A 26,999-nucleotide genomic window follows, 5' to 3' on the forward strand; every position below is an offset into this window, starting at 1 on the left:
CAGCAACATATCAGGTTCAGTGAGAAGGAAGTAAATGCACCAGTTAGAATGACAGCCACTGGGTAGCTTAAGACTTCTTCCATACACAACAGAGAAGCAGCATGTTTGTTTTCACATAAAACTGGGCTTTTAAAGTAACCTCCGAAGTTTCATTTTACCTCAGACTTTCCAACCTGTGGAGCCTCTGGGCCTTCTCTTCTGTGTCAGTGGTCCCCTATCAGAAACATCCTGCCATCAAGAAGCTCATTCATCGAGCTGGACTTCCATTCCAGTAAATGCTTCATCCACTGCTTACAATCTTTTCATAACCTTATGCTCCTATTTCCACGGCAAATCTGTATTACTTTTTAGCTATAGCCACTTGGGGCTCTTATAGGCATAGTGCCTTTTTTTTCCTGCTTCACTAAGCTTGTTTCAAATATAAAAGCTTAATAAGCAAGTTTTAAATGTAGAAAAATATTCTGCAAATATCTAACACACACACACACACATATATATACATATATATATATTATTCACATTCAGAAAACACAAAAGAATTCCTATCAACAAAGACAGAGCACCTAACAGAGAAGATGGACTGGGGGCTTGAGGGGAGCACGTCAAACAAGGGGACATCAAAATGGTCAGTAAACATGTGGAAAAAGTACTCTACTTCCTTACTCAACAGGGTAATACAAATTGAAAACACAACTAAATGCACACACAACCACACAGGAAGCTTAAAAAAAAAAAAAAAAACAGTAATGAACACTCTAATCAGAACTCAGCACTGGTGGGAGTGCAAACTGGTACCACGGCTTTGGGAAACTGGCAAAACTAAGCATGTTGGATGATCAATCAATAGAAACATGTCCATATATGCACAAGAATTTATGTATAAGGATGTTCATAAAAGCACTATTTTTAACAGTCAAAAACCAGAAACAATCTACAATAATCTAGATGCCCACCAATGATGCAACATTCAGTCAATGGAATATTACAGCCATGAAATGAATAAACTCAACCTACACAATCCCTGGTGGCTTGGACGGTAAAGGAGCTGCCTGCAATGAAGGAGACCTGGGTTCTATCCCTGGGCCGGGAAGATCCCCTGGAGAAGGACATGGCTACCCACGCCAGTATTCTTGCCTGGAGAATCCCATGTACAGAGGAGCCTGGCAGGCTACAGTACATGGAGTTGCAAGAGTCACACACAACTGAGCGATTAATACACATAAGTAAATATGGATGAACGCTGCTCAATACTGGACAAAAGAAGCCACACATAAGAACATGTTTCCATTTAAGTTTAATAACAGGTTAAAAAAAACAAAAAACAAAAAACACCGCAGAAGAAAAGCTACTGGGGAAAACTATCCCTATCAAGTTATGGCCTCTGAAGTAAGACTCATCATAAGGTGCATCCACAATTAATGGTGTGACACTGAGGCATAAGTAAATAGACCAGTGGAATCATGGGAAAATTCTTAAACAGAAAGTAAAGTCGCTCAGTCGTGTTCGACTCTTTGCAACTCTGTGGACTACAGCCTACCAGGCTCCTCCGTCCATGCAATTTTCCTCCATGGAGTACTGGAGTGGGTTGCCATTTCCTTCTCCAGAGGATCTTCCTGACTCAGGGATCGAACCCAGGTCTCCCACATTGCAGGCAGATGCTTTACCATCTGAGCCACCTGGGAAACCCTACCTTCCAATAAATGGAAAATCAGTGTGTGAAAAAGGTAATGTCTCAAGTCACTGAAATAGAGATGCACTTTTTAATAAAATGCTGCTAGAACATCTGGGCTGTCACTTGGAAAAAACATACATTAGATTTATATCTCACCAAGCACAAGAATAACCTTCCAATAAACTTAGAGATCTAAATGTAAAAAATGAAATGAGAGATATACTAGAAGAAAACTTGAGTGGATTCCTCTTTAATGATGGTGTAGGCAAAGGCTTTCTAAGAATAACTCTATACGTAAGGGATATAAAATAAATTTAAGTACACAAAAAATTTTTAAAGTATGCCTGACCAAAATAGAAACATGAATATTTTCATTTCTTTAATTATTACTGAGTCTGAACATTGTTTCAAACCTTAATATCCTTTTTGTGAAATATCTTTTTCCCATTTTTTAATTGAGCTTTTGTTCTTCTCCCTGCAGTTTTGGATTTCTTTATGTATTAGAGCCACTGGCTCTCATACTCGGAAGCATGGTAGCTTCTCACACTTCCAAGTGTGAGAGCCAGTATGAGCCAGTATATCTAATACATAAAGAAATCCAAAACTGCAGGGAGAAGAACAAAAATTCAATTAAAAATGGGAAAAAGGTATTTCACAAAAAGGATATTAAGGTTTGAAAAGATATTCAAACTCAGTCATAATTAGAGAAATGCAAATTAAAATAACACAAAGAATCACAAGCTAAAATCAATGTCACTGGAAGAAATATCAACAACCTCAGATATGTAGATGATACCATTCTAATGACAGAAAAAGAGAAACTAAAGAGCCTCTTGATGAGGGCGAAAGAGGAGATGAAAAAAACTGGCTTAAAAACTCAACTTCAAAAAACTAAGATCATGGCATCGAGTCCAATCACTTCAAGGCAAACACAAGGAGAAAAAGTAGAAGCAGTGACAGATTTTATTCTCCTGGGATCCCAAATCACTGTGGATGGTGACTGCAGCCATGAAATTAAAAGACACTAGTTCCTTGAAAGAAAAGCTATGACAAACCTAGACAGGGTATTAAGAAGCAGAAACATCACTTTGCTGACAAAGGTATAGTCTGTATAGTCAAAGCTATGATTTTTCCAGTAATTATGTACTGCTGTGAGAGTTGGACCACAAAGGCTGAGTGCCAGAAGAATTGATGGTAACTATCACAGAGAAAATGCAGACCCAGAAATCCTACAGGACAAACAATTCTGTTCCTCACCAGTAAGACTGCACCACAGGCGGGCAGAACAGAGCCAGATGGGGGGAGTCTTACAGTTTAGAGACAGGAGACACACCAACCACAATGGGAGGTGTTTACTTGGATCTGGATTTTTTTAAAATATGTTTCAAGAGGAAATTGATACTTCAGACAAAAAAACTTCACAATGACTAAATGGTGGATTTTTCTCATTCAGAAGTTAAGTGTGGTAACAATATTAATTTTTTTTTTTTTAAAGAGTTCTTAGACTTCCCTGGTGGTACAGTGGATAGGAATTCTCCTGCAATGTGGGGGACACAGTCCCTGGTCTAGGAAGATCCCACATGCCTCAGGGCAACTAAGCCCATACATCACAACTACTGAGCCTGAGTGCTACAACTACTAAAGCCCACTCACCCTAGAGCCTGTGCTGTGATGAGAAGCCACCACAATGAGAAGCCGACACACCGAGACTAGAGCGTAGCCTGCCCACTGCCACGAGAGAAAGCCTGTGCATACAGTAATGAAGACCCAATGCAGTCAAAAATAAGTACTTTTTTAAAAAAAAAAACTACCTTTAAACAGAAAGAGTTATCTTTTAGAGATAGATACTCAATGCTTTGGCCACCTGATGCAAAGAGCTGACTCACTAGAAAAGACCCTGATTCTGGGAAAGGTTGAGGGCAGGAGGAGAAGGGGATAACAGAGGATGAGATGGTCGGATGGCATCATCAACTCAATTGACACGAGTTTGAGCAAACTACAGGAGATAGTGAAGAACAGGGAAGCCTGGTGTGCTGCAGTCAATGGGGTTGCAAAGAGTCAGACAGGACTTAGCAAGTGAACAAATTTAAGTATTAGCAGACGAAAAGACAAGTCTGGTATTTGCTTTGAAATAATGGGGGAGAGACAATACAGTGGGTAGAAGTATAGATGGAACAAGACGGCCATAACTGACAACTAGGCCTGTGATGCTAGTGTGGGGATTCATTGTACTCATTTACTTTTGGATGATCTTGAAATTTTCCACTTAAAAAAAATGGGGGTGAGGGGTGGGGTGAGGGGTAATTGAGGGGACTAGAAGTTAATTACTGAATCTAGGAAAGGCCTGACCAAGAATCTTGCGACAAGATGCCAAGCAGGTAAGCCATGCTTCAGGGGGCTGGCTCCTCCAGCAGCTGTCTCCTCTTTTGTAAGGACAGGCACACACGTTCCGGAGACGCACAGCAACTTCTGCGAGTTTCTAGGCTAAATGTAACCTGGTCTATGAGTAGTAATGAGCACCAGAGAGAAAACTGTGCCCCTGGTCTAGAAGCGGCCTCAGACTCTAATCAAATAGGCAGCAGACAAGAGGTAACACACTGTTGTGCAGGACAGGACAGGGAGAGCACAGGGTGTTTTCTGGGCTCAGAGCAAGGCTCTCGTGGAGAAGAGCTGGGCCAGAGATCTGGCCGCTCCAGCAGAGAAACAGCCACTCCCAGCTGAGGGCACACCCAGAGGAACAAGGTTGTCTGGAAGCCTAGCTTTGACCTTGCTTTTTAAAATGCAGGAAGAACCTGGCAGACTAGAAATGGCAGTTTATCGAATCACAATCATCTTCAGCAACCTCAACACTGACCTGACCAGACACACAAAGGAAAAGCACCTCAAACTGGAAGGACCGGTTTGGGTGCATACCAAGACCCTGAGAACAGCTACAAGGAAACCTGGTGGGGAAGGTCCTAAAATGTGGGGTGGCTTTCAAAAGAGGCTCCGCAGACACTCTTGACCAGCAGGTCCTTCTGAGACATAATTAAGTAGACCACCTCCACCAGGACTGGACCAGGAGTCAGGGATGAAGTCACCAATGCAGATGCTGAAATGGGCTTATTTAATAAGCTGATAATCAGTTGTTTGAAGAAAAATGAATTGGCACAAATGCTGGGTGAACGAGGGATCCTCGTTCCTTCCAGGTGGAGAAAACAGTATGTGCAATAGCCCTAGGGTACGAAAGCACTTTCTGAATTATACTTTCACAATATCTACATTTATTACGTGCTCAACACTGTGTTAAGCTCGGTGATAACGAGACACACCAAGATGACCTTTGTTCTCATGGAGCTTAAAGTCTAATGGGAGAATCGAATGATTAAGAAATGCCACAACTCAACCTATTATCACAGGCTTAAATATTATAAAGGAAAGAATGCAAGCCATGAGACGAACTAAAGACAAACAGGCAGGAAGTTCAGTACCTGCTCAAAAGGACAGCGCAGGTTGAGAACGGAGCCCAAGGTGGGGGAGATGCAAGGTGAGGCTACAGAAGTAGGCAGGGGCCAAATAATCCTGTAGGAGTTTATTGATTTTATTATGAACTTTGGTCTTTACTTGTAAAGGCAATTAAGATGCAGAGGAGTTTTAGGAGGAGCACATGTACTGGGGCCATTTAAAAAGACTCAATGGAAAAGACTCTGATGCTGGGAAAGACTGAGGGCAAAAGGAGAAGGGGTGACAGAATGAGGTGGTTGGATGGCATCACCTACTCAATGGACATAAATCTGAGCAAATTCTGGGAGACAGTGAAGGATAGGGAAGTCTGGAGTACTGCAGTCCATGGGGCTGCAGGGAGTTGGATACGACCTAGCAAGTGAACAAGAACAACAAAGGGAGAAGAGGTGTGATATATATTATATGTGTGTGCGTGCTAAGTGACCCTATGGACTGCAGCCCACCAGGCTTCTCTGTCCATGGGGATTCTCCAGATAAGAACATTGAAGTGGGTTGCCATGCCCTCCTCCAGGGGATCATCCCAATCCAGGGATCAAACCTGCATCTCTGAGGTTTCCTGCATTGCCAGATGGGTTCTTTACCACTAGCGCCATCTGGGAAGCCCCATCATGTGTTCACGTGTGTCTATGTCTGTGTGTTAGAGGAGAGGGATGTGAATGGTAGACAATACAGATGGAACAAGTGGAGAAATACAAGGTGCTCAGGTGAAAAGGAATTTGCTAATTGGTCATTCACCATACTGGACATGTAATCCAACTGGACCGGGTGCACTGAAGTAGGGATAGTTCTTCATCTCTAATCCCTAATTCATCAGAATAAAGACTGCAACTCTTCCTCAGCGTTATTGTAAAAACATTTTCAAAAGCAACTGAGTAACTTCCTCTGGAACCGCAGCACATCTTACTGGTCTGGGGCTCAACCAACCTCCATCCCATATTAAATAAACAAGTACACACACACGAATATACAGAATAAGTAGATGTTTGTGTGAGTGTACACACACAGAAATATCGTAATTCCCATACGCCTCTTCCCTGCTATTAAGACGGGCTCCACTGAGAATGCCAGCTAACAGGATAGTGCCCCTGCTTCAGGCACTAAGTGGAGTGGCCAGCACCCTGACTGTGCGCACTGGGACCACGCTCTCCCCTATAAGAGGAGAACACAGTGTTAACTGGTGGACTCAAGATGCCAATTCCAGAGCCTGAACTCAGGATACAGGGACAAACACACAAGGTTATTCAATGACAACCTTCTCAGTTCTTACACTGCCTGACCCCTCTCTGCGCAGGTGTGGTCTGGAGACAGATCCCTCTCTGGTCCCCTACTGGTCTCTCTCTGTGCCTCGACTCTCGGACCACATGCAAATTAAGAGCTTCATCAAAAGACCATCAGGAGAACCATCACATTGGAAAATACACCTACAACACATATAATCAACTAGCTTTTACCCAAAAATAAAAAATGAAGCAAGCCAGTAAGAAGATAATTCTAAAGAAAAATAGGCAAAAGACTCAAACAGGCCATTAACATGAAAAGTTGCTCAACTTCATCTCGTCAAAAAAATAAAAAGAAAATGAAAACTTCAGTGAGATTTACTAAAGACCAACCAGAAGGACTAAAATTAAAGTGTCTGATAATACCAAGTCTTTGTGAAAATGCAGAGCAACAGAAAGTCTCATTCACTGATGATGATGAGTATAAACCGGTATAATCTCTCTAGAGAAGACACTGTCTACTAAAATTAAAGACACACTAAACAATCCAGGAGCAATTCCATCTCTAAATACATCTTAGAGAAATATGTTCACATGTTCACCAAGAGAGCGATCCAAGTGTTCATGGGAGCATTATTCTTAATACTCCAAATTAGAAAACACCCCAAATGTCCATCAACAGTAAAATAAACTGTAGTACAGTTACACAATAGAATACTAAACAGATATGAAGATGAATGAATTCATAATGCCACAACACACAAATCTTTAAACCATAGAACACTGCCTGTCTTGGGGAAAGAATGCAGTTGGCAGGAAGAGCCTAACACAGGGGTCTTAGGGTCAGGACAGCAGCTCTGTTGGCAGGATAATGCTGCCAGGTAGGGATGCTGTCAGGTAGGGGCGAGGGAGGAAGTGAGGAGCCTGCAATGTTGTATGCCCTGACCTGGGTGGTGTTTACATGGGCATTCACTTTGTGGTAATTCACTAATGTACACATGCTTTCTGTGCTTTTACTAGATATTAAGTTTCACAATAAAAAAGTATTAAAAAAAAAAAAAATGAAGTCAGCTGGCAACATGTAAGTCAAAGTAATTTACATAAAATCTGGGTTTCCGACCTGTCCTGAAAAACCAGACAATTTGGGCCTGCCTTCCTCCAGGCCAGTAACAATCTGCTGGGGTTGCGCAAACACCCTTCCTTCAGAGCAGCTCCTGCGGTCTGACTGCACTGCACCCTCTCTTCCACCCTCTGGTCCGACTCCTATGAGTCACAATGCACCTAACACCATTCCCTCCTCCTCTCCCTGACACTCCTTACAACACAGGAACGTAATAGCACGTGCATGTGTGAATTACAAAGCCTAGAATCAAGTATGCCATTAGCCAGAGCAGTAAGTTAACCTCAGATTCCTCACCTATGAAACAGAGGTCCTCGGAGTGCCTACAATTGCTAAGATCAGATGAGACAATGCACATAAAACAGTTAGCTTAGTACTGTCATGGAAACAGCACTCAGTATTAGGCGGCTTTTATTTATTATTAATACACATTTCTCATATTTATGCCTAGAATGTAAATCTGCTTGCCATGGCCACTATCTTCTGACTATACAGGAAATACAGTATCAAAATATGGGTTGGTATATGTTTAATTAAATATCCCTACATGTATCACTATTTAAAAAAGAAAAACAACATATAAATCTTCCAAAGTTCCTTTACAGGACACCACTGGGAAAGACTTCCTATGATTATACTTTGAAAAGTACACTTGTGTGTACTTGTTTTTGCCAAAGCACATATTTCTCCCCGTCAGGGCTTTTACTGGTCTCATCTGCGTCAGGTGAATGGATACTTCAAAAATACACTTTAATGGATTTTAAGACCTCAGTCATAAAATGCCCTCAAAATTAAAACTGACTTTTCAAAGTAACATCCTCTGAACACCAAAAGCAGCTTATTTTTCACATACTTTTTGTGTCCTAGCCAAAGTATAGGCAAGTATATTGTGCCTAGCCAATATACTTATCTAATTCTTGCCCTTTAGTAAACTACACATTTTTCTTCAAAACCCCACAGAAGTCCAATTCAAACTGCTCTTTCCAGAAACCAATCTGGCAGTAAGTCCTCCCTAAAAAGGAACACTATGAATTTTATCCACAACTACAATGAAAGCTAATGAACTAGTCACCCTCAACACCCATCAACTAACAGACACCACACTGAGCAAGAGAAGCCATACACAATAGAATCCACACCGGAAGAGTCTGTTTGTGTAAAGTTCACAGGCAAAACCACAGTGTTTACAGAATGTTTAAGTGGTAAAATTATAAAGGAAAACTAGAAAATAAGTACTATGGAAGATTCTTGTGATCTCTGGAGAAAGCAGGTTATGACAGAAATGGCCTGCTGGGGATGCCAGTGCCCACCATCATTTATAGCATTAAAACAGCCCGTAAGTACAGCACAGTGATGTCACTGCTCTACTTCTACCACTCACAACAGTGCCTGGTACACACTAGGCTAGCAGAGAATACCTGCTGAATATAGAAAACAGTTTCCCAACTCCAAACTGTTAGTATTTCAGAGCTGGCTAGACCCTAAACAACAGTGACAGACAGCTTACTGTCCATTTTCCATTTCAGTACATTCAACATATAAATAAATTAGAATTGCTTTGTAATTCTTAACCTTTTTGTCCTATTCAGACTTTCACCAAATGCATGCATACAATACATACCTGAATGTATCTAGAGTGAACTGAAATTGTTTTTTAATTAACAAAAGAAAATGCAAAAGCTCATGTGTTACACCAAGTCCAAGCTCTAGATAGGATTCCATGATATTCCCCAACCAAAAAAGCACACCAGAGAGCTATGCTATTGTATCAGTAAGAAGACCTCAAGTGTGTTTAGAGAGAAAAACGCAAAATTATTTTGCTCTTAAAAATGACATATTTCACAACTGATTATGACAGTATAGACCAACTAGAAACTATAAGCCTTTAGAGGACAGGGATATAAAACAAACTGTGCTCAACTAATGCTCACTGAACTAACAAAAAAGAACACCATTACTGAGGGCCTCCTAAATTTTAGCATTATGTACTGAATTGGAGAAGACTCTTGAGAGTCCCTTGCACTGCAAGGAGATCCAACCAGTCCATCCTAAAGGAGATCAGTCCTGGGTGTTCATTGGTAGGACTGATGTTGAAGCTGAAACTCCAATACTTTGGCCACCTGATGTGAAGAGCTGACTCACTGGAAAAGACCCTGATGCTGGGAAAGACTGAGGGCAGGAGGAGAAGGGGACGACAGAGGATGAGATGGTTGGATGGCATCATCGACTCGATGGACATGGGTTTGGGTGAACTCCGGGAGTTGGTGATGGACAGGGAGAACTGGCATGCTGCAGTTCATGTGGTCGCAAAGAGTCAGACATGACTGGGCGACTGAACTGAACTGAGAGGACAATCATAAATCAAGTTTAATTCACTTATCAAAACTGTGCACAAATTCAAAAGATCACTAATGACAATTTGAAAAGAGTGAAAATTCCTAAAACAGCCAAGAAATAAAATGAACTTTCACTCTTTGGGATGTAGACTATTTTAAAAAACAAAAAATATTTCAGATAATAAAAAAAACAATTTAAAATTAAACCAGATATATGGTAATCTTATGTTCCTAATTAGTATCCAAGTAATATTCATTCCAATCTTCAGCTCCCTCTGGGCACGATACACTAGAATGATTGAGACCACTCATCAATCAACTCATTTCCCAGCATGCTACCAACGTTAAGTGAGTTAGGGTGTTCTGACATATACTGAAATGCACCTACACACAAATAAAAACCTGTCTTCTGATACATCCCAAAGTTAAGGGCTTTCTGAGATTCAGTATTTAACACATTAAATCTCAAATGGTATTTTATGGTACATATTTTGGCAACATTGGTTTTATCATGTTAAAACAGTGCTCTGAGTCACTATTTTCATCCACTTCTAGGATATAAAATGGAATTCTCTACCCCTGTAGTCCCCACACACATTTTATTACTAAGGATTTGTTTAAGAAGGCATGGAAATCAAGCACCTGGCTAGCCCATCAAGGAGCAACTTGAACCCACTCTTGGCTGCAATAAATAAATTAGGAAGTACTCTAGGTCACGAATAGCAAAAGGCCTGTTTTTATTGCTGACTTGTATTAGAAATACTGTACTGAAACAGGCCCATCTTAGATTCAAAACTTGGTGAACTGTTCTAATGTCTCTTTCTACAAGATTTAAAAGTTAAGCTACAGGGATTTTTCAAGATTACCTTCCAAAATTCAGAGATGCAAAGCAAGTTCAAGGCAAATATTTCAGAAATATCATAATAGAAATTATCTTTTAATCTTAACATTTGATCAAAAACTCTACTAATAAAAAAGAAATCTGCTCGTCCCCCAGCTAGTCTCCAGCCCCAGGAGGCTCAGTAAGTGTTGGCCGTTGAGTGGGTGACCACACAGGGCCTGCGGTGAGCGGTGGCTAGGCAGCCAGGGACCAGTGGCACCACACTTAAGATTTACAGTCCTACTCCGGGTCTTTCATTAGATTTAATTTTTATCATGCCAGAGCTACATCAATAAATAGGATTACATTTCCAAATTTTTCACCAAAATTATTATTTTTAATGACATTTTCCTTAGCAACATACTGCTGTCTTGTTTATACTCAGTTCTATTCTTAGAATGACACTGAGTTTACATTTGGTCTCTAATAGAAAAAAGATTAAAGAGCAAGTAAAAGTCAGAGCCAGTACATTGTTAACAGGATTGAAAAAAAGAAGTGAAACTACTGTAAACTTTTTCCTTCAAACCAAACAGGAAAGGGGACTCCATCTACTAGCCCACAGCTTTGAGAACTACAGACGGGTCTTAACCGCATGACTTGTAGGTGTGGATGGCTGACTTCTGTCACTTACTGACAGTCACCAAAACACAGCATCGATCTTTCTTAAATACCAAATTAAAGTTTTCAAGTCCCTAAAATGAAATCATCACCGTTCTCAAAAAGGAAACGAAAAAAGGGTCTTTCCTAATAGCACAGAGCAATTTCTGCTACTGAACAATCTGGGGGGGCAGCACTGCGCAATCTGAAAAGCACCTATCTAATGGAACTGTCCTAAAATGAACTGGAGAGCTGTAAATGTGGTCAGGGATTATCAACCAAGGATATAAAGGACAATTCTAACCATAAGCGTCTACAATGTCAAACACACTAACATAAAAATTAAACATCTTTCCCTTAGATACTATAAAAATATTTCTAGTTAAAAACAGGACACATGTATACCTATGGCTGATTCATGTTGGTATTTGATAAAAAACAACAAAATCTTGTAAAGCAATTATCTTTCAATTAAAAATAAATTATACAAACTTGATAGGTACAGAAAAATATTACCACAGTGAAGCTCAATAAACACTGAAAGACACAATCAAGTGAATTTTCATAAAGCAAGGTGAGTTTTCAGTTTACCTTTAAAGTAGCAAGAGGGCTTCCCCAAAGCAAATACACACCAATCACAAAGTACCAAAACTAAAACTATGTCATAACAGCCACTCAAGACAATTCCTATCTACAAGGATTAATTTTGTAATTATTTTCATTCATTTAGCTATATTCTACAGTTTTTAACTTTCAAATGATCAGCTATTAAGGATACAATAAATCAATTCCTACTAAGTGGCGAAAATAATTTCCATAGTAAAGTACACGAAAATTTTGGAAAATTCTGGGAAAAAAATTCTTTTTGAGACAAAATGGAAACTTTTAAGCAGCAAAATCTGTAACAGAACAATGCTACATTTTATTGTTTCCTCTGGAGTGAACAGCTTGAGTCCACAAGCTGAACTTCCTTCACACTCCGTGATTCAACCAATGGAAATGTCTCTAACTATTCCTGTCATTTTCTCACATAATTAAACAATTCCTTGGTGAGACAGAACTACCCTCAAATTCCTGGTTTCAACTTTTGAATCATTTGCATCAGGTACACTAGTGATTCTGTTTGCAAATTCAAATATATATCACAGATTAAAACTTTTCCTTTATTTCTGAAGTTAATATGCACAGAGAAGCCCTTTCCACTGAGGGCTTTTTTTAAGCCTCCTACACTTTCTTCTAGTGTTTTATGATTTATCTTCTCTGCATATTTTTCAAACGGATTTTTTTTTGGTGGGGTGGGGATGGCCTAAGGGCAGAAACAACATATATATTTTCAAAGGATAGTCAACAGTCCCAGCACCCTATACTAATCCATCCTTTCTCCAGAAATCTACGATGATATTTTTATCACAGTCTCAATTTCCTCTCCTGTAGGCTAGGTGAATTTAGGGAAGTTACCTTATCTGTTTCAATTTCCACATCCATAAACAGGGGATAACAGCAGTGCTCATTTCATAGGGATACTATGAGAATTAAATCAGTTAATTCATATTAAGCACTTAGAACAATAGCTAACACACATTAAATGCTGATGACCATAATCACTAAAAACTCGTAAACACACAGATATTTCTGGACTCTGCGATTCCAATGTCCATTCCTGAACTAAAAGACTGCTTCAATGACTCTGAATTTATAACACATTAGATTTTCTAATAAGGCTTCTTTTTTTGAACTTTGACAGTTATTATCCATTTATTTTATCAGATAAACTTTCTCATCAACACATTAAGTTTTCTAGAATACCACACTGGAATTTTATTTGGAATTGTATTAACATTTATATACCAACTCTAGGAAATGTGATCTTTTCTACAATATCCTCCCCATTCAGAGTCTGTATTTTCTCATTTCACTTACTGAAATTTTATGTCCTTTAAAGTTACCAACAATCGCTGTATTTTTCCTAGGTACAACCTTTTTGGAGAAAGATTTAGTGGTATATATCAGAATTTTAAATGCACATACATACCCTTTGATTCAGAAATTCCATTTTTAACAACGTGACACACAGTACTACTACACACACGCAGAAAAATATAAGGCTATTTATTACAAAATCCTGGAAACAAGTTAAATGTGTATCAGTAACCATCTGCAGCCTATTCATGGAATGGAAAAATATTCAATCATTACAAAGAATATAGAATCAAAGATACTGACTGAGAGTTCTACAAACTATTATGCTAAAAGCAAGAAAAGCAAGCTGCAAATTCATGGTTTTTTTTTTTTTAAACAGAAGTAGGGGAAACAAAAATATCACATGTAAACTACTGAGTACATACACAGCCTGGTTCTTATTAAGCATTTTAATCATCTTAGAAAATTAAATGTGACTTGGTTGGTTATTATTTCATTTCCCCCATCTTTTATGGCCCTTCTCTATATAAGATTTAACGGTGGTCCCAAAACACAGCATTTTAGAAAAATAAGCTTTCAACTGACATTCTACTCAAATATTTAAGAATGCAAACGTCCAAAAACGTAATGTTTAACTAGTGATACTTGTTAATATGCCATAAAATCTCAACACCATAATTCATGAGGAAAAGTATGACTCTTTCTAAAGCATCATTCTACTATGGCAATCCACTGAAAACTTATTTCTCTCCGTAAGTGAAATATCCTTTTTGGATATCAAGTGCCAGAGAGCACACTACAGGAACACAGTGACGTTCTCTATAATATGGCAACAAAGCCTCTCCTCCCCGAAAAGGAAGTCCCAGGAAAGTAAATAGTGTAAGACTATTTTAAAATTATGCGAAAATTTGCCTTTTATTCTAAGTCTTTAGATCAAGTTTTACCTTTAGATTGGTGTTTATCAATGTAGAGCAATAAAAGTACACATAAAAGTTTTCTTAAAGAGAGAACACTAAATTCCTTACAAGAATTTACTCACTGCTAAACGTAACCGCTAACTTCCAGCCAAAAAACAGTCTTGAGTTCAGAAACTTTAGGGCCTAATTATGCCCGGTCCAAGATGCTATGAATAAAACATCTCAAACAGAAAAGAAAAAAACCAAGCAAAAACATGAAGCCAGCACCCGCTTAAGCACCTGATACTACTTAAAGTAATAAACTGATTTTAAGCGAGATTTTTACTCTTCATATTTCTGCATTCCCGCAACCGTTTACGATGGAAAAGATTAAGCTGTACAAAAGGAGAGGAGAATATTAACTGATTTTTAGGAACTTCAGCTTTTTCATGTAACATACGAACTGGCTTGAAAGCACTGAGAAAATGGCACAGTACTTCAAAGCATATGAAAAAACTAACAGGAAAACGTTACTTTTTTAACGAACCCACGGATCTTTGCCAACTTTTATTTTTTAAAGTTACTGTCCATTTTTAAGTGCAATGTGCGGTACTTTTGAAAGTGTAACTCGAATTAAACTCTTAAAAAGTGTTAGGAAGTTAGTTTTTCAAATGTCACCTTAAATAAATAAAACAGCGAAAAGAACCAACATACTCCACAGAGGCTGAGTGCCGTCCCAAAGCCGTGTCGCGGGCGCGCGCATACCAGCGACAGTGACATCAGACCGAAACCACACGGTTTCACCAGGGACCAACCACTCCCGCAAAGACTGCAGCCGCCGGGGTGGCCCCGGCCCGCCCGCCGCGCCCCGCGCCCGGCTTCCCGGCGGGACCTGTTGCGCGTCCCCGCCCGCCCTGCTCCCTCCCGCCGCGGGCCGGGGCTGGAGTCGGGACCGGGCAGCGACGCCGCCGCAGTGCACCTGCCCGGGCCCCGGCCGGCCCCGGCCCCGCCGCCCGCCCCCTCCACGCCAGCCCGGCAGCCCGCGGGCAGAGGAAGAAAGGCCCCCAGCGGACGCTCCCCGCGGCGCTCACCTTGGCGGCCGCGGCCCTGGCGGACATCTTGTCTCTCCCGCGCCGCGCAACGATCCTCGGACCCGAGACTCCCCGCCGCCAGCCGCCGGCTCCTCACGCCGCGGCCCAGATAAACATCTCCCGGGAGCGAGCGGGGCGGGGGCTGGGGCGCCGGAGAGGCCCAGCCCACAGGGAGGGGACTGAACTCGGACAAAAGTCCGCGCCGCGCCCGCCGCGCCCGCCCCGCCCGGGGCTCCCCGCGGAGTGCGCCCGGCCGGCGCCTCCTTCCGAGCGCTACGCCCGCAGCCAAGCCGCGGGCACGTCGGCCCACCGCTCGGCCGCCTCTGGGCCGCCGCCGCCACAGCCGCCCGCAATCCGCTCGCCGGGTCTTCGGGGGACGCTTTAGTACGTAACTTTCCGGGAACGAGCCGCAGCAACGGGACGTGGCGTCGGCGGGTTGAGCCGGCGCCGGCAAACGCGGACGACCACGCAAACCTGCCGGCCCGGCCCGGCCCGGCCCACTGAGCATGCCCGGCCTGGGGGTGGGGGCTGGGGCGGTGCGATCGACGGGGGCGGGGCCGTAGCAGGAGGGGCGGGACCACGAGGGCGCGGGGCGAGCGGCCGGTCCGCTTCCTGTCCGGATGCGACCCCTGTCGCGGAAGGAAAAGCCCAGTTTCCGAAGTAACTTGGAGACGGAGTTTCCTGTTTGTTCGCTGCACGGTCCGGCGGAAAGCGCCCCGGAGGAGCGAGCCCCCCCATACCCAGCCCTTGCGACTTGGAGAGAGACGCCCCTGGCCACGACCCCCGCTGCCCGCCTGCCTGAGCCTCGCTGGGAAGTGCTTCCAGGCTGTCGTAGTGGACGGACCGACTGCCCCGCGAACGCTGGTCACGGGATCATGGGCACCCGAGGGCCCACCCACATGAGGCCTTTATAGAGATCCAGCATCACCTTCAACAGCCCATGTAGACAGGGATCCCAAACGCATATTTTGGGCATCAAAAATCCTAGGATTCTCAGTGGCAAGGGAAGGGGTCGCGCCGGGCAGAGCCGCGAGGACGTTGGGTCCACAGTCCAGGGGACCGGCCCGCAATGCAGACGGCCTCGCTAGACACCAAGGAGTATTTCAGAAACCTCTCCTGCCCTCGTTGTTCTGCACTCTGTAAAACGTGAAGCTCTCAAATGGTAACCTAAAGAACCTAGTACAGTGCCGCAAAAGGTACACAAGAAATGGAAAAAAGCAGAAACGATGGTTTCCTCTTTAGAATTCAACTGTAGGGAAAATCTAACTTAACGAAGAAATACCTGCCTATCATACATAAAAATGAATTAAAATTTCAAACTAAAATACCATACATTTTGCAACCTGAAGCTACAGAACTAAAGTGAAAGTTGTTCAGCCGTGTCTGACTCTTTGCGATCCCATGGACTACACATTCCATGGAATTCTCCAGGCCAGAATACTGGAGTGGGTGACCGTTCCCTTCTCCGGGGGATCTTCCCAACCCAGGGATCGAACTCAGATCTCCCGCTTTTATGGAATTTAAAGCATTCTGCAAATCAAATCCTTTCTCTTTTCTCTTCCTCTCCCTGCCCTCCCCCCACAGAAATGATTACAGTCATTTTTGTTTTAAAGTCATGTTGGATGTGACTTTTGTTTTATTCACTTCAGAACTGTAATGAAAAATTTCTTATGAACATTTTTTCACTGTGGCGTTTCATTTTTTATTTTCAAAGGTGACTGTGGAAAAACCTTCCACATTATTAATCTACCCATTTAATAAGATGTGCAGTCAGCATGACCTGCCCAGAACCAGATACCATTCCTTTAACAAACCTAAACCTGGAAATGTTTAGAACAAACGCAGAGACCTTTCCTCTTTACTCGTTTGTCACTTTTCACCAGGCCTACTGTACCTAAGTTAAATGCTAGATTACATAATGATATGTCAAAGATCTAATATATCTGATGACAGTTTTAGTTTATTTTATTTTTGCCATGGTTTTAAAAATAATGAAATTAAGCAAGAAATTTAAGCTTGAGAATACTATGCTTTAAAAATTACATTAATAAAAACATTTCAATAATTGTATGCTTTAAAATTTTTTCTAGTGGTATTTATAATATCTAAATTAAGCTGTACAATTTTTTTAATGTATCTCCAATTCTCTAAAGAATGAAGAGAAAGTTTTTGTCATTTGTAAAAATAAAGGTAAAACCTAGTTGTCAATTTAAAACCTATCTCCATTCCTACAGTTTATTTCTTAGAAAATGCTTTGATAAGAAGTGGAAAGCATAAAGCATAATTTCAGATAGTTGCCCCTTTAACAATGAAGAGTTTATCCACTAAACATCAAAAAAAAAAAAGTTTCACACTATACCACAACTTTAATGTCTATGTATGGATCTTGTTATAGCTCCTCTGGATCAACTACATAAGAAGAAATACAAGCAAATTTGAGAGTCTCCTTCAGAATTACAATAAGCTTTAACCAAGAATCCCTTTTGACTGCACAGACTATTTCTGGTCATCTAATGCAGACTGAATAGGAAACTAAAAAACCGCAACACTTAAAAGACAACTTCCTGTGGGATTTTTGGTGTCTGTGGCTCAGAGTGAAAAAAAAAAAACTATGTGTACAAAATCTTTATTAATCTTTTAGAACCATTTATTAATACGGCTTTAACCAAGTGAACAACTATATCCATACCCACGTTTTATATATGTGTATTTATGTTTCTATTACCAAAAATAGCCTTAGAAAACTGTTATGTGTTATAGTATGAGCGGTGAGTTTACACATGAAATACAAAAGGAAAATATTATGGCACTGCGGAAGAAAAGGAGACAGTCTTGATGATGTCACAAAAGAGGATATATACACAAAATACTAGAATTAGGAGAACTTTATCAGAGCATCAGAAGAGCAATATAAAATAAATACTTCTACTCTTATTCTTACAGTGTATCTTAAAAATTCTAAAAAGTGCTTCAGAGTTTTCCTCCACCAATAAGAGTTGTATAACACTTAACAGAGAAATGCTTTGTGAGGCTCATAGCATTTCTTCATTTCACAGACCAGTAAAATTTCACACCCACACACACACAAAACCACTGGGGTACAATATAGGATGACCAATTTTTAATCTTACTTTATTTTGCAAAGTGAAAACATTTTAAAATAAACATTATGAACTGTACACTTAAAGATGGTTAAAATTGTAAGTTTTATATAGATTTTGCCGCAGTAAAAAAAAAAATACCAAAAGAACATTACATGATATCACCAATATCATTTCATTTTTTAAAAGGACATAGAAACACTAAAAACGGGACTTTTTAAATTCAATTCAGAATAAAGGACAATCCTTCGTAGGAAGAGCTCCTCCTAAGAAAGAGTGGGGCCGTACTTCTCTGAGCAGGACAAGACAGGGTCTCTCTTTTTAGGTTCCTGAATGTCACACAGCCAAGCCCACTGTGCACTCCATAATCCCATGGAGTCCAGGACTACAATCTCTCCTTCACAGCTCAGTTCCCCGCCTTCTACATTCTCCCAGTATCATGATCACTGAAATCCCCATCCCCTCCAAGCCCAAGCACATATTTCACAGAGAAAACAGAAACAGAGGAATGGAAACTCCCTTATCTTCCTGCCAAATATGACACACTGACCCTAACACCGGGCTTCCCAGGAGGCAATGTGGTAAAGACCCTGCCACCAAATGCAGGAGACACAAGAGATGTGGGTTCAATCACTGGGTAGGGAAGATCCCCCGAGAAGGAAATGGCAACCCACTCCAGTATTCTTGGGCTTCCCTGGTGGCTCAGATGGTAAAGACTCCGCCTACAATGCAGGAGATCTGAGTTCGATTCCTGGGTTGGGAAGATCCCCTGGAGGAGGGTATGACAACCAACTCCTGGTGAGCTACAGTCCATGGGGTCTCAAAGAGTTGGACATGACTGAGCATGTGCGCACGCGCACACACACACACACACACACACACTCTAACACCTGCTTTTCTCCTCGCTCCCTCCCGCTGGGTTAGGAATCCCATTTGGGGGGCTGGCCCTATCAGTTCTCCCGCCATCACCTTTGTCCTCCCTCAGCTAAAGGATTCTACCTCTCAAAATTCATGCTTCCCCTAATGTCTCCCATCTTAAAAACAAAACCCTCTGACCCACCCAGGCTACCTTCCTTGGTGTGCCAGCGCTGCAGCTATACAACCCGGCGCTGGGAGGACCCTGCACCTGGGTTTAATGCTCTGACTCTGAACAATTTTCATTTTGGATTTGTGTTTAGTAATTGAAGGTTGAGGGACAATGCAAGGCATACTGGAGACCTGGGGCCTCAGCTCACACTGGCCCTGGCTCCTGTGGCCTCTGGGGAGGGCTTCGCCAGGCAGTCTGTGCCTCCCTGACTGACAGGGATAGGCAAGTGCTGGTATCACAGCATCCTGCGTAAGCAAAGCCATCACTCACCTTGGTGGGAGGGGAGCCTCTTGATCAGCCCCTACTGGGGCTACTGGGGTACCCGGGCTTCCCAGCTTGGAGATTTAAGGATCCTTGCTGGGTGCTGTCTACTGTGGACGTGGCAGCTTGGCTCCCCTAGACTTTGTGACCAGCCCGGCTGTTTCAGTCAGGTGTTTGATGAGAAGGAGGTTCTGGTAGGCCCAGCAGACAAATGGGATCCCCAGGGTCCATGAGGGTCTGTCCTGGCTGTGATTGTCCCCAGGCCCAGGGGTGCCCCCCGGTGCCTGTGAGTGGGGAGTGGGGTCCTCTTTCTCCTCAACCATTCTGACTTGGCTGAGGCTGGTCTCTTCTACTGGCTTGAGAGACAACTCCAGGAACAAGCCCCGACATATCACGTGTGTAATTCAGCTAAGTCCTCATATGAGTTCTGATGTCTGCATCTAAAACCAGCCCAATACAAAGATACATGATAAATCATATGCACCTTTAATGATACTTTGTCCTGCATTTTGAGCAAAGGATCCCACATTTTTACTCTGCACTGGACCCCACAGGGACACAAGCAGCTCAGAGTCCACCCCTGCTAGACAGCATTCTCTCTGTTCACGACAAGCTGCCTGAGACATTCCCCACCCTGCCCCACTCCTGTGTCTCTGTGATCAATTATGTAAAAGCCTTGAGTTATAGACAGATGTTAAAAGTCCATCTGGACCACATTGCCCATTCCCACTACCCAGGAATAACAGTATTTAAATCTAACTAGAGAGTATATACCAGATCGCTTTCTGCATATTTATTTATGCATATACATGGAAAAAGAGAGAGAAACATGTAGATATATAGCAATGCCTGTTTTCTTTAAACAAATGATAGACTACATTTACTATCTTACAATTTATTTTTTCACTTAATATTTTTGTCTTGGAGATGATGTCAAACAACAGAAATCTATCTCATGATTTTCAAATGGCTGTGTAGCATTCCACAGTATGGATGTACCATAGTGTATCTAGGGTTTCACCAGTGGCTTAGAGGGTAAAGAATCCACTTGCAATGCGGAGACCCAGGCTTGATCCCCAGGCAGGTAAGATCCTCTAGAGAAGGGAATGACAACTCACTCAAGTATTCATGCCTGGGAAATCCCATGGAAGGAGGGGCCTGGTGGCTAGTCCATGGGGTCGCAAAGAGTCGGACACAACTGAGCACACACATGCACATACTTAGTTAAAATAAACATTTTAAACTGATACTGTCAACTTGCCAGCCAAGAATATTAGGTCAACCTATCCTGCCTCCCTGTTAATATCCTGTGAGACAGGATATCAACCTTATATTAACACTTGATATTAACCTTATATATTTTGCCTGTGTGGTAAACAAAAATGGTATATTACTTGGCATGCATTTCATTTAATCCTTTTTTCTGTTGGGTTACTTCTCTTACCACTTTGTTGAAGTTCTCTAAGGATCCCTTTGTATTTCATGCATTCTAAGTCTTTTTGTGTATCTAAGTGTGTGTGTATGTGTGTGTGTGTGAAATAAAATTTCCTTTGGAACAATTTTAGCTTTATATAAGAGTTCAAAAGATGGTACAAAGTATTCCCTTATACCCTTCATCCAAGTTGCCCAATGTCAACATTTTATGTAACTCTGGTATATGTGTTAAAACCAAACAATAACAACAATTTTCTAATATTACTAACAAAAGTGCATTAAGTTCTACCAATTTCAACTCTAATTTATCTGATATTCTCCTAATTTTGCGAAGCCTCCTTCTTTCCAAATGTTATGAACACAATTTTGGCCATGTTCATTTTGAGGCTCTAGAATTTCTCAAGTTGACGCCTATGAGCATGACTATGAAGGAAGCAGAGAATGAATTAAAAAGTCAACAGAGGACAACACACAGGGGACACCTGGAGTTTCATGGTTCTTAATAACTTTTAAAAAAATGTCTTTCTCATCTTGCTGTTTATACACCAGGGCTTCTCTGCTGGCTCAGAAAGTAAAGAATCCGCCTGCAGTGAGGGATACCTGGGTTCAATCCCCAGGTTGGGAAGATCCCCTGGAGAAGGGAATAGCGACCCACGTCAGTATTGTGGCCTGGAGAATTTCATGGAATGCACAGTCCATGGGGTTGCAAAGAGTTGGGGACATGACTGAGTGACTTTCACTTCACATAATTAATTTACAGTATTGTGTTAGTTTCTGCTATACAGCAAAGATATTCAGGTATATATAAACACACACATATGTATTCTATTTCATATTCTTTTTCATTATGGTTTAATTCAAGGAATTTTTTTCTCAGACTCATCTTTGTAAAATAACTTCTGTTAGATATTTTCTCAGCCTCAGACAACAAATGGAAATTAGAAGAAATCTTTCTATTTCACTTTAGTTTGCAGTCTGTTTCCCGAATGTACCAAACTCATTGAAGAGGGAGATACATTTCTTAAAAGAAGCTAAACAGTGTCATCTGCCAAAGAATGTTTGGATTGTTCTTTTACGCTTGACACAGGTAGGTATGATAAAACCTTTATAATACTAGTCTTTTAAAACAAATAATAACCAAAAAATGTAGAAAAGCTAGTGGAACTTCATTGAAAAAGATGTTAAGTTTTTTTCTATTTAACATAATTTCTAAAAGGAAATATATTTGCAAAAGAAACACTGGAAGGAAAATTAAGAACAAATGAAAGGACTTGCCTTCAGAGAAGGGAGGTAACACGAGACTTTTCTAGGCAGACTCTATACTGTGGTTTTGACTTTGGAAACAAAAATGTTTTACATATTTTTAAAAAATGAAATCAAGAAGAAAAAAGGCATCTGTAAAAACTGAAAACCAACTGGGGTGAGAATATATAGATTAATTTGGTGCCCTAACCATACAAAGAAAAGAATGGTTTTCAGTGACTTGTCCAAAGTACTTTGATGGAATTCTCAGTGGAATATTTTCTAAGGAAAAGGGGACTACAGAGAAAACTTAAATTTCATCCAGTCAGAAAAGACCCTGATGCTGGGAAAGATTGAGGGCAGGAGAAGGGGGCAAAAGAGGACGAGATGGTTGGATGGCATCACCAACTCAATGGACATGAGTTTGAGCAAGCTCTGGGAGATAGTGAAGGACAGGAAAACGTGGTGTGCTGCAGTTCATGGGGTTGCAAAGAGTCAGACAGGACTCAGCAAATGAACAAGTCTGTTACTAATGATATCAGCACTATTATTTCGAAACATTTATGTGTGTGTGTGCATTAACTAATCTAAAACTGTTACAAACTCACTAGTTTACTAATACATGATAATGAGCTGTTTTATTTGTGTATTATCTAATATATTAGTATACTTAATATATCTTAGTTATTATTTACAATTTATATATTAGCATTATCACATTATATATACAGTAGTTCAAAGTTAAATGTAAATACATAACAATTTCAAAGTAATAATGCTGATACAATATATTATTAGCATTAGTGTATGCTAATAATAGTAATATTACATGTTTTCACACATTAGTTAATATATCAATACATATTAGTGTATGTTAACATACACTAACCAAAACTTTTCATTGAAAAAGGAAAGAGTATGAAAAGCAAAGAAGTTAAATGAAAATTCTGCAATTCTAATTTAAGTTAAAAAATCAATTATACTTGATTTTTAAAACATACTTAAGAGAAAAAGAAACATATATGTATTTATATGTACCAGGACTCCCTGCAGATACCAAAATTCATGGAGGTCCCCTATAAAAAATGGTGCAGTATTTGCATATAAACTGATGCACATCTTCCCATACGCTTTCACCTCTCAGTTCAATTCAGTTCAGTTGCTCAGTCATGTCCGACTCTTCGAGACCCCATGAACCACAGCAGGCCAGGCCTCCCTGTCCATCACCAACTCCTGGAGTTTATCCAAACTTAGGGGATGCCATCCAACCATCTCATCCTCTGTTGTCCTCTTCTCCTCCTACCTTCAATCTTTCCCAACATCAGGGTCTTTTCACATGAGTCACCTGTTCACATCAGGTGGCCAAAATATTGGAGTTTCAGCTTCAACATCAGTCCTTCCAATGAACACCCAGGACTCATTTCCTTTAGGATGAAGTGGTTGGATCTCCTTGCAGTCCAAGGGACTCTCAAGAGTCTTCTCCAACACCACAGTTCAAAAGCATCAATTCTTCAGCACTCAGCTTTCTTTATAGTCCAACTCTCACATCCATACATGACTACTGGAAAAATCATAGCCTTGACTAGACGGACCTTTGTAGACAAAGTAATGTCTCTGCTTTTTAATATGCCATCTAGGTTGGTCATAACTTTCCTTCCAAGGAGCGTCTTTTAGTTTCATGGCTGCAATCACCATCTGCAGTGATTTTGGAGCCCAGAAAAATAAAATCAGCCACTGTTTCCACTGTTTCCCCATCTATGTGCCAAGAAGTGATGGGACCAGATGCCATAATCTTAGTTTTCTGAATGTTGAGCTTTAAGCCAACTTTTTCACTCTCCAATTTTCATCAAGAGGCTCTTTAGTTCTTCTTCACTTTCTGCCATAAGGGTGGTGTCATCTGCATATCTGAGGTGATTGATATTTCTCCCAGCAATCTTGATTCCAGCTTGTGCTTCCTCCACCCCAGCATCTCTCGTGATGTACTCTGCATATAAGTTAAATAAGCAGGGTGACAATATACAGCCCTGACGTACTCCTTTTCCTATTTGGAACCAGTCTGTTGTTCCATGTCCAGTTCTAACTGTTGCTTCCTGACCTGCATACAGGTTTCTCAGGAGGCAGGTCAGGTGGTCTGGTATTCCCATCTCTTTCAAAATCTTCCACAGTTTATTGTGATCCACACAGTCAAAGGCTTTGGCATAGTCAATAAAGCAGAAATAGATGCTTATAATACCTGATACAATGTAAATGCTATGTAAATAACTGCCAGTGTGCAGCAAATTCAAGTTTTGCTTTTTGGAACTTTCTGGAATTTTTTTCTGAGTATTTTTCATCTGCAGTTGGTTGAATACACGAAGAGTCCACAGATACAGAAGGCTGACTATATAGATCTGTCTTCCAGCTCTTGCCAGAGAAAGGACTAAAAACAATAAAAACTCAATAGTAATGAGTCCAACCACTGCCTACACTGTAATCGCCAACCAGGAATGGATGATTACAAGAAACATACAAGATAGGCTTCCCTGGTGGCACAGATGGTAGAGAATCTACCTGCAATTCAGTAGATGTGGGTTCAATCCCTAGGTCAAGAAGATCCCCTGGAGGAGGGTGGCTACCCACTACAATATTCTTGCCTGGAGAATCCCATGGACAGAGGAGCCTGGCAGGCTATGGTCCATGGGGTCGCAGAGTCGGACATGACTGAAAGACTAACGCTTACTTACTCCCCCATATATCCTGAGATATACTGTGCTGGAAAGCAAGGGCACTCTCAAGGGATAATGGTGCCAAGGGAGACAGAAGCCAACAAGTAGCTCCCAAGGCCCAAAGATGAAACAATCTGAGCCTCAAAAAAATGCAAATGATTGAAACACACTGAATATCTAAAACCCATGATGATTTCATAATACAAGCATACCTCATGTTATTGTACTTTGCATTTTCCATAAACTGAAGGCTGTCAAGGATGGCTAGCATTTTTTTAGTAACCAACTACTTTTAAAGTAAGGTATACACATGTTTTTTCAGACACAATGCTATTATTGCACACAGACTACAGTATAGTGTAAACATATCTCTTGTATGCACTGGGAAATAAAATAATTTGTCTGACTCTACTATGATATTCACTTTATTGCAGTGGTGTGGATTAGAACCTTTCATATCTTCGAAGTCTGGCTGTAATATCAAAAACGAGGGGAAAAAAGAAAGAGATACCCCAAACCACTATGAATTGAGTAGCTCTGGATATAACTAGTGCACCAACTCCTTATTCTGTAAGCCATCAATGAAAGGGTCAGCTGTCCGAACACGCTGCAGATAACTAAATGACTCTAATTGATGAGGGAAAGTTCCTTGTAAAAGAAACTCCAGCTAACAAAATCTGGAAGAAACAGTTAGGAAATCACTGCCTTATAATAATTGAAATAACAGATTCGTGTAATGATCATCAAAGGGTCAGCCCACCCATCAACGTTAGCATCAGTGAAAGTAAGACAAGCCTCCGAACGACGAGACTGGAAGCATGGGGGACCTCTTTAAAAAGGACACCTGCTCCAGGAGTGGCACTGAATGAAATTCACCCACTAGGCAACTTTCACAAACAGAAGTATAGGAGCTAGAGATGCATGTCAAATGATCCCAAAAGAAAGCAGCCACACAAATGCAGACTGCGGGAGGTTCTTTGTAGGAAAACAGACCAGTCTTCAAAGCAGATCAATAGGGCAAAAAGAAAAGAAAGGCAAGTTGGGACTGCTATGGACTTTATGTGGGCGGAATCCTTTCCAAATCTACCTGCTGCAAAGAGACAACTGGGAAAATTTAATTATGGACTAAGTGCTGACAATACCACGACATGACCATGGCTGGCAGCTACCTAAGCAAGGTCTCCTTTTTCAGGGGAGGCATATTGAAACATGCAGAGCTGAAATAGCACCATGGGACTTGCTTGAAAATACTTCAGCAAAGAGAAAACTTTTAAAACAGAGGCCAAAAAAAAGGCAGCAAAATACTGAAAATTGTTGAATCCAAATGATGGGCATTTAAGAGGTTTAATGCATTATTCTTTCTACTTCAGGGTAGGTTTGAATGGTGGTATGCATTTGAAATTTGTTATGAAAATACACCCGTCAGCACAGGTAGATACATTGCAAATAACTGTCATAAATTCCCGCAAAACCCCTTTGGATGTCCCATTGCAATGTGATGTGACAGCTCTTCTTGGCATGAGGGAGAGTCCTTCTTTTCCCCTCCTTGAATCTGGGCAGCAGCATGACTTGTTTCAAAGGGCGAACACAGCACAAGCAGAGGCCTGAAAAGCACCTGGCTTGCTCTCTTTCATTGCAGACACCCCTGTGACCCCCAGGAAGGAACCCAGGTTAGCCTGCAGAAGCAGTCACAGGGGAAAGAAATGAGATGCTCAGGCTGACAGTCTGCCGGCCTCCAGACATACGAGCAAGGAAATTCTAGATCCACAGTCCCTGCCAAGTCTCAGGCTGATGGCATCTGTGTGAGTGAGCCCAGGTGAGTCTAGCAAAAGGAACCACTCAGCTCATCTGAGCCCAAACAGCCAGCCCACAGAACCATGATTACGTTTAAAGATGCTAAGTATGGGGGTGCCTGTTACAAAGCAAGGACAAACTG

General features: G+C 41.3%; 1 protein-coding gene across 8 annotated transcripts in view; it reads right to left on the reverse strand.

Moving 5' to 3' along the window:
* TJP1 (tight junction protein 1) overlaps positions 1 to 26,999 on the reverse strand; it is a 259,492-nt gene that overhangs the window by 96,192 nt on the left and 136,301 nt on the right. For 2 of the 8 annotated variants that reach the window (XM_027521554.1, XM_027521551.1), the window contains exon 1: positions 15,234 to 15,361. The exons of the other annotated variants lie outside the window; for them this stretch is intronic. In XM_027521554.1, coding sequence (XP_027377355.1) covers positions 15,234 to 15,260 — 27 coding nt within the window. In that variant the 5' untranslated portion in view covers positions 15,261 to 15,361. Of the gene's footprint in view, positions 1 to 15,233; positions 15,362 to 26,999 lie in introns of those variants that run through there. 8 annotated transcript variants of the gene reach the window in all.

Source organism: Bos indicus x Bos taurus, chromosome 21 (genome assembly GCF_003369695.1).
Source record: "Bos indicus x Bos taurus breed Angus x Brahman F1 hybrid chromosome 21, Bos_hybrid_MaternalHap_v2.0, whole genome shotgun sequence".
NCBI lineage: Eukaryota > Metazoa > Chordata > Mammalia > Artiodactyla > Bovidae > Bos > Bos indicus x Bos taurus.